The 16,118-nt window shown below is 35.1% G+C and overlaps 1 protein-coding gene and 1 pseudogene across 4 annotated transcripts; one reads left to right on the top strand and one right to left on the bottom strand.

Moving 5' to 3' along the window:
* Window positions 1-8,041: 8,041 nt before the first annotated feature.
* Window positions 8,042-14,719, top strand: LOC124822335 (uncharacterized). Of its 4 annotated transcripts, none has more exons than XM_088114012.1 (7): window positions 8,042-8,186; window positions 8,282-8,474; window positions 8,576-8,629; window positions 8,850-8,930; window positions 11,443-11,512; window positions 11,624-11,712; window positions 14,368-14,719. In XM_088114012.1, the coding sequence occupies exons 2-7, from the start codon at window positions 8,289-8,291 to the stop codon at window positions 14,500-14,502; spliced, it is 615 nt and encodes a 204-aa protein (XP_087970138.1). In that variant the 5' UTR covers window positions 8,042-8,186; window positions 8,282-8,288; the 3' UTR covers window positions 14,503-14,719. The 4 variants fall into 4 exon arrangements, with proteins under 4 accessions (XP_087970138.1, XP_087970135.1, XP_087970136.1 ...); XM_088114009.1 differs by having other exon boundaries at window positions 8,282-8,480; XM_088114010.1 differs by having other exon boundaries at window positions 8,049-8,186; window positions 8,279-8,480.
* Window positions 11,719-13,950, bottom strand: LOC148199941 (ethylene-responsive transcription factor 5 pseudogene; annotated as a pseudogene).
* Window positions 14,720-16,118: the final 1,399 nt, after the last annotated feature.

Genomic DNA, 16,118 nt, shown 5'->3' with positions numbered 1-16,118 from the left:
AGCTGACCGTTCGGTGGAGGCTTCCAACACGACTCTAAGCTCGTTTGGTGCAGACCTCAACAGACCCTTCATAACTCTGTTAATTCCTTTTTCGGTTCTGATTTGTTTGTAAGATGAAGACCTTTCGGTCTCACTCCAGAAGTACTCGGTCTAGTTCCCATGTTGACGACTATTGTGCAGTATTCAACATCATATAGGAGGAGTTGATATAATATTAAGGGTGGAGTGGTTGGCCAAGCTGGGAGAAGTAACCCTGAACTGGGGAGAATTGACGATGGTGTTCAGACAAGGGGAGAAGAAGGTGGTCATAAAAGGGGATCCCACGTTGGCTAGAAGATTGGTGGAACCCGAAGATTTGCTGAAGATGAAGGAAGTGGAGGCATGGACGTTGGTGTGGAATTTAGGGAGGATAGAAAGGAGAGAGGAAGATGATAACTGTCAGGGGTTAACAGGGAGGCAGCAGGAGGAATTGGAGCAAGTTCTGGAGCTACATTCAGAGGTCTTCCACAAACCTAAGGGATTACCTCCAGACAGAGAGATGGTGCATCAAGTACCCCTCAAAGAAAGGGTTGACCCTATGAATGTGCGTCCATGTAGGTACCCACACGTGATGAAAGATGAAATTGAAAAGCATGTGGCGGAAATGTTGAAGACGGGAATTATCAGACCTAGCATCGACCCTTATTCTAGCCTAGTTATATTGGTAAAAATAAAAAAGATGGCAGCTGGCGTTTCTGTAGATTATAGTGCGTTAAACCCCCAACCCCCAACTCCAAACCCCCGACCCTCGACCCTGACCGCCGACCGCCGACCCTCGACCCCCGACCCCCGACCCCCGAACCCCCGACCCCCGAACCCCCGAACCCCCGAACCCTCGAACCCCCGAACCCCCGAACCCCTCAACCCCTCAACCCTCAACCCTCAACCCTCAACCCTAAACCCTAAACCTTAAACCCTTAACCTAGAACCATAAACTCTAAACCCTAAACCATGCCCTTAAACAAAACACCATTAAACCCAAATCGAAAACCATAAACCGTAAACCTAAAATCCCAAACGCTACACCCTAAAGCCTACACCCTACAGTTTAAACCCTAACCACTATATCATAAATCCTAAACCCTATACCTTAAACCCTAAACCCTACATCCTAAACATTTAACCATCAACCTTAAACCCTTAACCTTGAACCCTAAACTCTGAACTTTAAATCATACACCCTGAACCATAAACCTTGAACCGTATACCCCAAACCTCAAACCCTAAACTCATGCCCTAAACCCTAAACCCTAAACCCTAAACAATCAGCCTTAAACCATAAACCATAAACCATAAACCATAAACCATAAACCCTAAACCCTAAACCCCAAACCTTAGACCCTAAACCATAAGCCATAAACCTTAAGCCCTAAACCCTGAACCTTAAACCGTAAACCCTAAACCTTAAACCCTACACCCTAAACACTTAACCATCAACCTCAAACCCTCAACCTTAAACCCTTAACTCTTAACCCTAAACCCTGAACCTTAAACTACAGACCCTGAACACTAAAACCTAAACCTAAAACCCTAAACCATATACCCTACACCATAAACCCTAACCCATAAACCTTAAGCCATATACCCTAACCCCTAAAGTCTAAACTCTAAACCCAAATTCCTAAATCATACACCCTAAAGCCTACACCTTAAACCCTACATCCTAAATTATACACCCTACACCCAAACCCTCAACCTTAAACCCTTAACCCAAAACCATAAACTCTAAATCCTAAAGCATGCCCTTAAACCAAACACCATTAAACCTAAACCGAAAACCTTTAACCCTAAACCAAAAATCCTAAAGCCTAGATGAAGAAGAAGCAAAAGCAAAAACTAAGAAAAAGAGTCTAGCCTTAAAATCTGAGGTAGAAAAGAGAAAGAGCAAAATAGAAGATGTGAGGACTCAAAAGATGAAGAAATTTTGAGACTCATGATAAAAAGGCTCAACAGGTTCATGAAATCAAAAGACAAAGGAAGAGTTAAATACGAAAAGAGAGAAAATCAAGGATCTTCCTCAAACTATAGATGTTATGGCTGCGGAGAAAGGGGGCATTTTAAAAGCTTATTGCCCAAATCAAAAGAAGGATGAAGAAATAAACGAAAATAAGTTCTTCAAGAAAAAGAAAGCCTACATCGCATGGGACGATGACAACGAAACAATTTTCGACTTGAGCAATTCTGATGAAGAAGCAAACATTTGTTTAATAGCAGACGACGACAATGCTCGAAGCCAAGTAAGTACATCTAGCGATTCTGATAATTATAGTCAAATTAGTGAAGATGAATTGCATGAAACTTATGCTGCTTTAATAATAAAATCAGAAAAATTAGATAAAGCTCATAAGAAATTGAAAAAGGATTTCAAAGAATTAAAATTGAATTTTGAAAATATTTCTAAAGAAAATAAAAATTTAAAATCAGATTTTAAAAATATTCTTGAAGAAAATAAAAATTTGAAAAATAAAATTTTATTTTATGAAAATGGTAAATTTACAGGTAATGATGAATGTATATCTTGCATAAATATGAATAAATTACACGAAACAACTCATGCTGAAAGTAGTAAAAATAATTCAAATGTTAAAACGATTGATAAAAATGTTCCTAAATATAATTATAATTACTACGATTATGAGTATGGTAATAAAATTGAAAATGTTCCTAAATATAATTATAATGATTATAATTATAAAAATAAAATCAAGTATGTTTCAAAATATAATAAAATTATTATGATCATAATTATAAAAATAGAAATTGCAGGAACCCAAATGATGTTACTTGTTTTTATTGCATGAAAAATGATCATACATCAAATAAATGTAGAATAAAACATTATGGTGTTCCAAATCGAATATATGCATAGATTCCAATTATAAAATAATCTATCTCTAACTTTAAAGGACCCAAATAAGTATTTTTGGGTACCAAAATATTACTTTTTCTATTTTGCAGGTTATTTCAAAATGAAGGAAGAATTTTTTGGGTGTGCACCAAAACTTGGTAAAGTATGATTTGTCAAATTAAGGGGGAGTTTTTAACTTGAAAAGAAAATTTTGTTAATTTTTTTTAACTACTTCTCTTTCTTCCTTAAAGAATCAGCAATTTAATTCTGTTTAAGTTACTCAATAAAGAGAAGTATTTTTTTCTATCCTGTTTTTATTTATTTATTATGATTTCTAAATTTATTGTATTTTCTATGTTTTGAATTATGCCTCCGGTTTCCCTTTAATAAAAATTATGATAATTGTTATATATTTGTTTATGACTTATATTCAAGGGGAGTTCTTATATTTAGGGGGAGAAATTTTTTTATATTATACATAGCGTCTTTTTAATAATGATAAAAAATGGGGATAAATATGTTTAAAGGCTTAATTATATTTATTTTTTGTCTACTAATGCCTCTTCTTTAAGTTATATATGAGTTACATATCAGTACAGGTTAAAAAAGCTTTAAATTAAAATATTTTTTATCATCATCAAAAAGGGGAAGATTGTTAGCATAAAGCTAAAGAGCAAAAATTTTGATGATGTCTCAAAGTTAAGTCTCAAGTGCTCTTATTGCAGGAAGATCTTGATGAATACTTGTTTTTATATTAAAACTTTTATAGTTTAGTAGATTTATGTATAGGATGTGGTTTATATTTGATTATATGTATGATTTATTTGGAATAAGAAAACCTCATTTTATACTCAAGATAATTGATTATCAATTTATAATAATTGATTATCAGTAATCAATTATGACTTGCCATAATTGATTATAATGAGCAATTATGAGAATTTTTAAGCAAGTTTTTTTTACCGTTGTGCATTTATTAAATGCATAATTAATTACCATAATTGGATAATTGATTATCACACCTTAATTAGTTGACAACAGATTTTTTGGAGGTATCCTTGAGGTGACATCTCTATAAATCAGATTGAGACTCTCATTCTAAAATACAAAATACGAAATAAGTGTATTTTGAAAAATCTTATATGCAGAATGCGATGATAAGTGTTATAGGGTTTGTTGAACCCTTGTGTTGTGGCTTTGAGAACTTTGTGTGTTGGCATAGAGCAAGAACTTTCACAAGGAGTGTGATTGAGTGTTGTTGTTGAGTTAAAAGTCTATCATCCTTCGTGAAGCATTCGGAGGAGGTGTTAATCCTTTGTGAAGATTCAGAGGAGGTGTTCATTCCTTGTGGGTTATAGGGGAAGTGACTTTCATCTCTTGGGGTAACAAGAGAGGTGGTTTCTAAACTTTTACAAATTGTTTCTTTGTGATTTTAATTTGTAATTGTTTTGTGAGTAGTGAACTGTTTATCTTGATTTGAGATAAGCGACTGGATGTAGGATTGGTAAGATCCGAACCAGGATAAAATCATATGTGCAAATTTCTCTCAATCTTACTCTCTTTATTTGTTATTTTTATTTGCTTAGTAAGTTTAATTTTTAGTAGAAATTAAAAGGCACATATTCGTATTAAAAACCCTCTTAGTTTGTTATTCCACGCTAATCATTCTGTTGCAGCCGCTCTGATATCCTACACCCTTTCTAGAACCTAATAAGCCCTTAAACCCTAATCTCTAAACCCTAAATCTAAAATCCATAAACCCTCAACCTTAAACCTTAAATCTCAAACCCCAAAGCCTTAAACTTTTAAATCCTAAACATTAATCATCAACCCCAAAACCCCAAACCTTAAGACCCAAATTCCAAACCTCAAACCGTAAAACCAAAAGACCATAAACCAAAACCTCTAAAAAATCATAAACTCTTAAACCTTAAACCCCAAAACCCACCTAAAACCACCACATTACTATAATCGATTACAAAGGCATGTAATTCAAATTATAGCCAGTGGCAATCGATTACTGTTGTAATCGATTACCATTGAAGTCATGCACCGCTACACGATTTTAACATTAAGTAATCAATTACATTTGGTTGTAATCGAACCGGACTGTTTGTTGAAGATAAAAGTATATCGAACCCATAGGAAGTTTTACCATAAGCAGATTGTATCCATTGGGCAAATATAGGTTCAATCAAAATTTGTTTCTCCGGAGTACCAAAAGCGAGCATGACATCGTTATGGACATAAAGTCCTAGAGTATGGAACCCCAGAAAGAGGCTAGCCCAACTTAAGTGGGATATGATAGCTTCTTTATGGTCTAACATTCTTGCCAAGACATTATCTTGATTCTGCTATGGATTATAAACGCAATAGCCAAATGATGGTGTGCAATATCAGTCAACCATAAACTTTGAGTTTGTGGATGAAATCCCCCGAGAAGTGTTAGAATAGCAGTTCCTGCTCCTTGAGGGGTACCAAATATATGATTATTGGAATCTGGGTTTTGAGCATAAAGATTCCACTGACCTGTAAAAAATGGACCTAATCCCTCGGGGTGCGGCAATATACTTAATAAATTATTCCATCGAACGTATTCCCCCCTGGACCCCGGAATAGCGACATGAACTAAATGCCCTGTCCAAGCCAAGGAACTTACTCCGAATAGTCCTGACAAATAAGAAAAATTCTCCAATAGAATTTTTCATGTGAGGGGTGCACGACTTCACCTTTTTTAACGTGGCAATGCAGAAGTCGTGCACTTCGACACAATTTTTTCATTTGAAGTCGTGTGAGGACTACAAGCCCGTAATATTAATTAAAAAATTGACTAGAATGGTAATATGCACAACGTTTTTGCCCAAAAATGTAAAGAAAAACACAAAAGATGAGTTGGAAGGTTGAGAAGGGAAACAGTTAAGAATCAAGAGGTTTTCTTCCACTTATGCATTCTACATGTTTGTTATTTTTGTCTCATGTGGTTACGTTACAAGTCTATGCATATACATGGTGAAGTCTTACTTAGTAGTTGTTGCATGAGAATGGCACATGAGGATGGCGTTGTAGGTGCCGAAGAAAATTGATACAAACTAACACATTTTTTAACACTACGTGCATTGACCAAAGTGATACTAGATTACGCCTTCATGGTGATTGTTGTGGTGAGCACACTTGGGAGAATTGGGTGGAAGTTGCAAATAATCACATGATTTAGGAAGCCACCCGAAGACCAATTTAGATACGGCAGAAGAGGTTGCCTATGCCTACGACTACATCACCCGATCCATGCAAGGTGTCAAGGCCTGCACCAACTTATGTGAGAGGAACTGCATTGATGTTTGAGAAATTAGTGGTAGAACACAAATAAAGGACACTAGACATTACTAGTATATGTTCCCCTACTTCCTCTTTGTGATGAATCAATTCAATAATCCCATCTTCTTAACCACAATTCAATATAACTTATCTCGATATATTCATGTGTATAATTTAAGCATCTTTCTATTTGAATTAGTTTTGCACTTTAGGTCTTTCTTCAAAGTCTAAGTGAGGGTGGATTTAAATAATACTGGCTAGTTGAGTTACAACATAAAGCTTCCTTAAGCCTAAAATTCAAGGTAGCATTAATATGATGATGTTCGAGGAAATATAAGTTTCTTTCAAATTGTTATAGTTTATGATTAAGTGTGTGAATAATGGAAACCATGAGGTGTTATGGTGACAATAGATTTAGTGATATTAGGAGACGAAAAGGGCAATCAACAATAATGTTTCTTCTACCTTAGAAATTGATTTGTTAGCGTAATCAAAACATTACAACATATAAAAATATATTACAAATTCTAGTTGTTTCGGAAGTTAGTAATTTTTTTATTAAGTAATTTGGAATATATTTTTGAATTTGAGGTTACATCCCTAATTATACTTTAATTATACTTTAGGGAAATATATTTAACTTGTTATATTTTATTATTAATTTATAAGAGTAAAATGAGGTGCAAGAAGAAAAAGGGAGCGCATGAAGCATTGTTTGTTGGAGTGTTATTGGAGGTGTCCAACTGTCTTGGCCCATGAAGATGACGGACATTGATTGGAAGATGGGTCTGCATGTTGGCCCAACGAAGGCAGTGCGCTTGTTTGAAGGATTCTTGCAATATCAAATTTCTCACTGCACCCTATCAAAGGCTTCTGGAAAAAAAAAATCTCAATTAGAGAGGGACTGGAAGAAATTTTATAAGATTTAGGAAACAATAGCCTTGAAGGATAATGCTTTGAAAAATTGGGTTGTTGTCCCCCAAACGGCAAGCTAACTGTACTGAGGCTGGACCTATGATTATGGATGGCAACGGATCGGATACGAATAATGTCTACCCACAACTCGATCCAACAAAAAAAATCCATCCACTATCCGTATAGATATTCGTTTAAAAAATACCTGCGGATATTTTAAAACCCGCGAATATCCATGGATACCTCGGATACCCACAAATATTTAAAAATATATATTTTTATAAAATATTATAATAAAAATTAAATAAAATTATAAAAATATATGAAATATAATATATATTAAATTAAATATAAATTAAAATTTAATTTTAATTATATTTAATCTTATAAAATATGAATTAATGTTAATTTTAATTAAATTTAACTTAATAAAATATAAATTAAATTTTTATTTTTATTTTTTGCGTGTAGCGGATATCCGCGGAATACGGATAGTATACCATCCGCACCCGACCCATTTATAAGCGGGTATTAAAAATCTGCTACCCACAATCTATGGATAGTAAATATCCTTGAGTACCAACTATCAGTTCGAATTTTATCTGTGAATATCTACGGACACATATTTTTTCCATAACATCCCTATTTATGATGGAATGGAGTACCCGAGAGAACTAGTGCTACTTAATAAATGGGTGTTTCTTTCACCTCATAATTCAAAAATTCCATTTTTACTCTTCATTAAAAATGGTATATTTCATGTTCTTCGTAATTTATTATTATAAGATATAAAATTAAGAAGGATATTTCTTAAATAAAAAATAAAGTTCATTAAAATGTATTATTTTTTAATGAATTTTAATGAAATTACTTAAAATTGTGTAAAGATTAGTTTATTAGCATTTTTTTGGACAACTAATAATTTTGACTTTTGATCTTTGGAGATTCCACTTCCTGCTTCTCCGATTTAAGGAAACTTCCAGAAAGAGGAAGTACTATTTGTTTCTATTTTTTTTGCTGAGTGACTATAGGGTCTGTTGACGTGCAGCTCTTGCATACTTTTGGATTGGTACTAATCTATCCTTTATTAGTTCATAATTCCATAGTGCAATTTCAAGTTTTGTTATCTTTGAAATTTAAAATATTTTAATTTGTTGAAAGAAGTAGTAAAATGGAGTCCGGAGACCGAGTGTCGTTAGAGAAAGAAGGGCACCAAGGAGCCTCGTATACGTATTGGGTTAGGAAAATAACGGATGATGCAGCGCCTTTACCGGTGCCTCGTAAGCTAACCCCGGAAGATGTTTCCCCTTGTGAATCTCAATCTCAGTCTGCCACGCTTGGTTCAGCTTGGAATCGCGTATCTGTGACTTTCATTTCTGTTCCCTCTCTTTTAATTATTATATTTCGAGCGTGTGTTTTTCTTGTACCCATGAATCTGAATGTACAAAATTAATACAGGCCGGGACATGGGAGGAGAAAAGTCTGAACAATTGGGCAACTCCAAGAATTAAGGTTTGTACCTCATGTCCATATTGTCCTTTTCTTCGTCCCTTTATGTTTGTCTTTGCGTATCTATGCCTATGTTTGAACCTTGTATGTGCTTATAAACTGTTTAATTGCATCTTGCAATCTTACATAAAATGACATGAATTTGTCGCGTTGCAGCTAACCATATTTATTTAATTTGTCTTTTTTGAAGCAATGTTTAGTTATTCTTTGCATTTTTTTTCAGGAGTTGCTTTTATCAGTAGGCTCTATACAGTTCTCCCTCGGCAGAGCAGAAGTAGAAGATGTTGCTAAATGTGTTGGCGATGTGAGTCTATTATATGATTTACTTTAATTGCGTCTATTACTGTATTTTAGGGGACTGACACGCAACACTTTGATTCTATGTGGTGGCCCCCTAGAAAATAGGAGTGGAAAACTATGGAAGAAATTAATATGAAAAATTTATCTCTAAAGTTTTCACCCCCAATTTTACAAGGATCCAAAGAGACTCATAGAGTTTCCAATTTAAGTGATGGATTGGATGATTTAATGTTTTTTAAAAGAATTTGTAACATCTGATTATTAGACGTAGGTTTATATTGCCATTCATCTACTTGTCAATATTTCCAATGTTAGTTATGTGCATCAAATTGGTGGAGTCTAGAGAGTCAAGTTTTCTTCAGCTGAACTTTTCAAGGTACTGGTTAGGTTCGGTTTCAGAGTAAAACGTTCTAAGTCTCACATTGGTTTCATTTGTAATTGTTGTAAATTATTTTTTTATTTGCATAGGTTACGGCAACTGTAGCTTTAGTTTAGGAAGATTATTATTTAGTCTAGTACTGGGCTCAAGTATAAACAAAAACAATGTACATTGGGCTTGAATATAAGCAAATCCAATTAATTTCACTTTATTCAATGGTATAATTAATAAAATACCCTTAATTTAATTGTGATTCTATTTTCAATGACTCTTTCTTATTCATGATATCATGTTGGGTTGACAGGCATTTTAGAAGAAAAAAGCTTACTTTTTTCTTAATTGATATTACTGAAGTTAAATGAAGTTAATTAGTTAGAAATTAGTTATTTTTTTCTTATATTTAAGTCCAAATGGAGTATATTGTGATGTTATGTATAATTTCTATCATTCAGAAATGATATTCTGTATTCAAGTCCAACATGGTGTCAAACCTCTTGATTGGTTAGATTTGTTTCTGCAAATCACTGCCTCTGTTGCAATTGTTTCCCAGCTGTCTTCATTGCTGTTTTGATTTTTTTTCTCCTTTTCACTTTCATAGTGCTCAATTCTCTTTCTGGATATCAAGATCACCACTGCTTTTGTGTTGAAGACCTCATCAGACAAAGTGACAAACCACCATACTCTGTTAGGATAACCACTAGTGACCTATTTATGGTGATCTTCTTATGCATTGGTGAAGCCCTGTATATATCATCAGTACACATCTTGAAATGTAATGTTATTTTTATTTTATTTTCTTTTCCTTTTTGCGTACCCAGCTTTAGGGTTATGGTCTCAGGCAAGTGCCTTACCTCTTCTTTGTATCTTACATACATCAACAAGAGTCCAACATTTTAGGTTGAATACACTGTCTTTCAGTCATCTTACTTGTTCAAGTACACACACCACTCTTCTGACTGCCACAGCCCACTGCCAGTCCCATTTGTCTCGTCTAACTGCTCTTGCAGTTTCTTTTCTCAGCATCCAATTGGAACTAACCTGCTAGCCCTCCTTCTAAACGGTAACCATTTGTACTTTGACTGTCCACTACCTTTATAACCAACCATGAATAAATCTCCACCGAACATACCTTTTCCCCCAGAGGGAATGGCTGCACTGAAGTTTAGGATACACAAAGGTTCAGATTCATGCATAGTAGTTGTGTACTTAAGGAGTTACATTCGTACTTACTCTTATTTAATTCTGAAGTGCATATACATTTATGGCTGGCTGAGTGCATTTTCACTAAAGCTAGTCATGAAACTCAAACTTTAACTCAATCTCTGATATTGAATATTTTCTACAAAACAACCCAGCCCTCTTCACTTTCAATTTTATGATTCTGTTCAATAGAAACATTTTGAGGTTCTACATCCTAACCTACCTCTTTCTTTAAAGAGATCAAGTACATATTTTCTTTGGGAGATGAAAATCCCTTTTCTGAATAAGCAACCTTTATTCCAAGGAAATATTATACAACTGGACCAGAAAACTCTAACAAGATAGAATTCTTAGATGGAAAAAGAGAATTTGTACAGAACTTGCAATGTACAAAAAGTTTACAACACAATCACTGGCACTTCGAACCTCCCACAACATAGCTATATCTCCTTCCCCCCACCCTGACCCGCAAACACATATATATACACAACCATTGTCATCCCTAGTCCTATTGTTGAATTAGATTGTGAGCAATACAAATAGTTGACTTATTCGGCACAAAACAATTTCAAAGGGACTACCTTGGCATCATGAAGTATGATTTTCATCCATGTAACGACTAAAAACAAGTAAAATTTAAATGGAAGTTAAAACTTAAGAAATGTCATATTTCACAGACCAAAAATATGTTTGAATTTTCACTTTTTATGTGTACTTCCTTTCTATTTGCCAAACTTATATATATGAGCTTCTTCAATGTCAAATTCCAGTGCTTAATGCTGTCCCCATTGTGGTGAGTTACATGGTTGTACTTGCTATTCACTTTAGTTTATACTTCAAAGAAGAAACAAAACCAAATGCAAATTTGAACATTGTTGCCCATAAAAGTTTTATAAATCTCTGCCGAACTGATATTTCATCATTGCACATTTCTTAGGCATTCATGGTGATAGTCCGGTACAAGAAACGTGTTGGTTACACATACGAGTTGACCTTAAAAGTCAAAGGTGAGTTACTATCAAATTCTTTTCAAAGACTTCAATCTAACTATTTTTCTTTTCATGCATTTCAACCTAACTTCTTTCTAAGCTGTGCTAATTTTTTTCAAATGGAATTAGGGGAATGGATCATACAAGGGGAGAAGAAGTTTGTTGGGGGTCATATAGACGTCCCAGAGTTCTCATTTGGTGAACTAGATGACTTGCAGGTACCTCTTACTGTTAATTTAAACACTTTCAAGCTACTAAAAAATTGGAAAGGGTCATATGCTCTTTCCCATGTTCATTTAGGCCCAATGTTGCATCTAGTTCTCCATATAGACTTCCAACCAGTGGTATTCTGAACCGTCCAACCCTATTAATTAATCAATGTTAAGTAAACCATAAGTCACTCTTATGCATTATGATCTTTCCACAATCTAAGGCTAAGATATCCAAATATCAATTGGTATCGGGCTCCATCCTCACCTCAAGGTACCCTACTCTCACCAAATCTGGAAACAATGTCACAAACTCCTTATCCCTCACAACGGGGTGCGCAGTGAATCAGACCCCCAACGAATCACTGCACACGAACTTCCCCACTGTTTCCAACATATTAGGGTAAATCAAAATCGCCCCCTTCTGCGTCTCCATCAGACACACCACCCTCCCGTCGCCAAGCTTAACCACGCCAATGTTCGCGTTGTCCGTCAGCGCCGGAGAACAGGCTCGCCAACTCCTTCACATAGACAGGAAATTCGCCACCTTTGGCACTTTCGAAAACTCCCGAAAACAGTTCACCTCCTGTTCCGTTGTTTTCTCCTTCTTCACAACCGACTTGACTTCTTCTACCTCCTCCTCCTCGCGGCGCTGCTTCTTTTCGCCTTTGGCGTGGGCGGCCTCCTCCACTGCGCCTGCTTCAAGCGGGAAGTTGAGGATAGCCTTTGAGCCGCAAAGCCTAAAGGCAGCACGGTCGTAGGCCTTGGCGGTATCGAAGGTTCCAAGCCACACTCTCGACCCGCGCTATTTCGGGTCGCGAATCTCGGCGGCGAACTTTCCCCAAGGCCGTTGGCGGACTCCTCTGTAGTGCTTCTTCTCCGGCTGGTTCTCCGACAATACCACAGGCGGGTTGGGATCCTGTTTCCCAAATTGGATCCACTCGATCTTCTTGGGAGAGAGATTTGCAGAGAAGGTTTCCTATTTAATTGAGGTTTCTTGTGAAGCGATGTGAGGGGTTTAGGGGTGTCGAGGTCGATTATTTGGGGTTTGGAGTCGAATTCGAAAAGGGGTCATTGAATTTCAGGGTGGAGGAGCTCAGTGAGGTAGTGATCGAAGGAGAGGCAAGAGTCAGAGGAAGAAGATTGAGAAGGTTTCATTTGGATTCATAAAAAGTTTACGTGTCAAGTGTGTCAGTGAGGTCTGCTGCGTTGCAGTGAAACAATGGAGAGAGAATAAAAAGTTAACGCCGTATATGAGTATTTAACGGAAGGGACTTGATTGAGACAAATTTTACCAAGTAAGGATGCAATTGACACTTTTTTAAAAGGATGGATCTAATTGGCACAACTCACCAAAACTGGGGACAAAATAAGCTATTAAGCCTTTTAGGTTTTTAGAGTTTAGGAGGAAAAGTGTTTGGGAGAGTTAAGGTCCTCTCGGAAGACCTGTGTGTGCTGTGATATCTTGTGCTGTATTCCTACCACATTGGCAGAACAACTGTTTGTTCATAATAAGATCATTCAAGAACCTGTCTTGGATCTTTCTTTAGCTACTGGGTGTCCTATCATGCTTCCAGTAATAAATTATATGACTTGACTTAAACATCATCAGCAATTAAACCGTCACAATCAAAGTGGAATTTATCTTACAATTTTTTCTTAAAACCGATTAGAAATAAGACCAATTTAAAGTATATAAGTGGATGTAAATTTCCTAATTTTATGAGGTTAAGTTAAGTCTATTTCTTAATAATTTTCTTCATAACCTACCTAACCATATGCTAGTCTTAAAAACAGCTCTCAGCACACAAAAGATGACCAATTGACACTTTCCAACATATTATCTTGACTGCAAACCCCTTAATATAGCAGATTTCTCCCCTGAAGTGCCCAAAAACCACTTTCATGTCCTAAGTTTCTTATTTGAAGATATAAGTTATAAACCCACATGCATAAGCATTTAGCTTTAAATTTTTCTTCCCATTAACTCACATAGCAGTGTTGCCTGCTCTCTGGTGGAATCTCTGACGTCACTTTAAGCATTGTGGGTGTTGGTTCCTTGATCTCTGGGAATGGATTCCCTTCTCGTTGCATTGCTCCTCACTAGAAATGTGGTGATTACTCTGCCCAAGTTAGTGGAGGAGTAGAGAGGATGCCAATGTGCTCGTCTTGTGTATGAGTGTGCTGCTTATGCTTACGAGTGTCATTTCTCTGTACGGGTGCATGGGTGAGAAGAACGCATCCATTTTCTTGGTACAATTACTAATGCCCATGTGACTTTTTAGCATTGTATGCCTTTGACTGAAACCATTTATTCCAAAACCCTGTCTCCTCTCCTGTCCCTCCAACAATATTATGCTGGATGAATTAAAAATGACCCATCAATTATTTTAAATTTTACTGTCATTAGTGTACAGATATGAACGTGGTGTCAATTGATTTATCTCGCACTCATGTGCAATTTTCCGGATTAAAAAAATGTTACAAGCAAAGATGCCCTAGGCTTGGGTGGGTAAAGCGGGTGCTTCTAGGAAGTATATGTCTGTGGGACCCATAGAGAAAAGCCTGTTGGTTTGCATTTATAAACCTCTGTTGTGATTAATGTTATGACTACTAGTTTGCTTATATGATCTGTTTGCTTCCTCCGGTAATTTTTTTCAACAGATGGAGGTGAGACTGAGTGAAGCACGTGATATCTTGCATCAAGACAAGACACAAATATGCAATGACTTGAAGCTATTTTTTGAGCCTGTTCGGGAGAAGTTGCTTCAATTTGAACAGGAACTCCGTGATAGATGAGGTAGAAAAAAAGTGGTTATTTTCGTATTTGTGAGAAAAGCTATGCAATTTTTGTAATTTGAGACTGTACTTGTATTTCTTACAATCTCTTCCGAACTAAAGTTGTGTTTATTTCTAGATCAAATCTACAAATATAGATGTTCTCTGAGTTAAATTCTAACGCGAGGCCCGGGCATTTCATTTATTGCCAATGAATCTCAATTGGATTTTTCTTCTAGCACCCTATTTACTGCCGGAAAAGAAAATGTGTAATAATATTGATGAGTATCTTCTGGAAAGATATTTCCCAAATAATATTGATGAGTGTCTGAATGTCTTTAGGAGAGATATTTCCGAAATTGGTCTAGCGTATTTTGGGAAAGCAAAATCCTGCTGAAGAAACACCAATTCTATCTCTATTTTCCAAATCCCGATTACTATCTGTGTTTTCCAAATCCCGCAGAGACATTTAGACCAATTTGTCTGAAGATGTCTGTCTCTCATCTGTAACCTTCACTTCCATTTTTTATTCACGCTATTGATTTTAAATATGTCACTTACCAGTGAGATTTCAAGTGTATATTTGATAACTTGCCATAAAGTTGGAATATAAATGATGAAAACAAGAACTATATACTTAACTACTAATGAGAATATAAAACATAATTTAAATTTGTCACGACAAAGTTTTGATAGTAAAAGGTAGCAATTTCAAATTTTATTTGTAGACTTTTAGTCGTGTGTATTTTATGAGAGGTTATCATATAATGTCAATATTTATTCAGACCTAAATATATTGTTAGCCGAATATTTGTCTGTGGTCTCTTAATATTAAAATTTTTCTAAGTCTGTACAGAAAGTTATTATATTATATTTAAATAATTTTAGTTAATATTGACTGATACAATTTAATCAAGTGGTTTAAGAATGAATTATTTTTCAGGTAAGTTAAAATGTTTCATAAGAAATTTAAGAAAATATATTAATTATTTAAAATTATAAAAAATATTTACATAAAGGTAAAAAGATTAAAATTTTCTGGGTTCACATTCAGGATATAAGGGATTTAGATACAATACAATAACAACACATCAAGTGATCGATAAAAGGATTTTGTTACACTATACTTTTACCCATTTAGTATTCACTAGAATAGAACACTTACTCCTCTAGTATTATTTGCCTGGGCTAAGTAGAAATATCACACTGCATATTTGATGATTGAGAAAGACTTAAAAATAACACCAAAATCATTATTAAGAAAATACTTGGTCTCTACTGTCATTGTAGTTATATACAAAGATATGAAGATCAGATTTTCCCACTCAAAATGATTTAGTGAGTGATTTCATAAAGCTAATTCAGCTTCGAAAGAACATTTGGATGTTAAATATAGGATTAGAGAAAACCTTACCAAAAAAAACCACACATGTAAATGACGAGTAACGAGAGAAATAAACCTGAGAATCCGATGATAATCATGTCATGGTATAAAAAAATCGTATGTAATGACAATTTTAATATAATAACTTTTAAAATTTATTATTTTTTATCGTGACTGTTAAATAATTATCATATTTTTAATATAAAATATGACATTTTAACTGTCAATTTTTTTTAGTTATAATACTATTATT

The sequence above is a fragment of the Vigna umbellata genome, chromosome 4 (assembly GCF_029865625.1).
Source record: "Vigna umbellata cultivar VRB3 chromosome 4, Vumbellata_1.0, whole genome shotgun sequence".
NCBI classification, from domain to species: domain Eukaryota; kingdom Viridiplantae; phylum Streptophyta; class Magnoliopsida; order Fabales; family Fabaceae; genus Vigna; species Vigna umbellata.
Note: the sequence above shows the minus strand (reverse complement) of the source record. Positions and strands in the feature narration are given on the sequence as shown.

Excerpts from the sequence above, each read along its gene's own strand:
- LOC124822335 (XM_088114009.1), top strand. The coding sequence starts at position 8,289 with ATGGAGTCCGGAGACCGAGTGTCGTTAGAGAAAGAAGGGCACCAAGGA. Across the intron at positions 8,481-8,575 it reads CAGCTTGGAATCGCGTATCT|GCCGGGACATGGGAGGAGAA; the intron begins GTGACTTTCATT and ends AAATTAATACAG. Across the intron at positions 8,931-11,442 it reads TTGCTAAATGTGTTGGCGAT|GCATTCATGGTGATAGTCCG; the intron begins GTGAGTCTATTA and ends CACATTTCTTAG.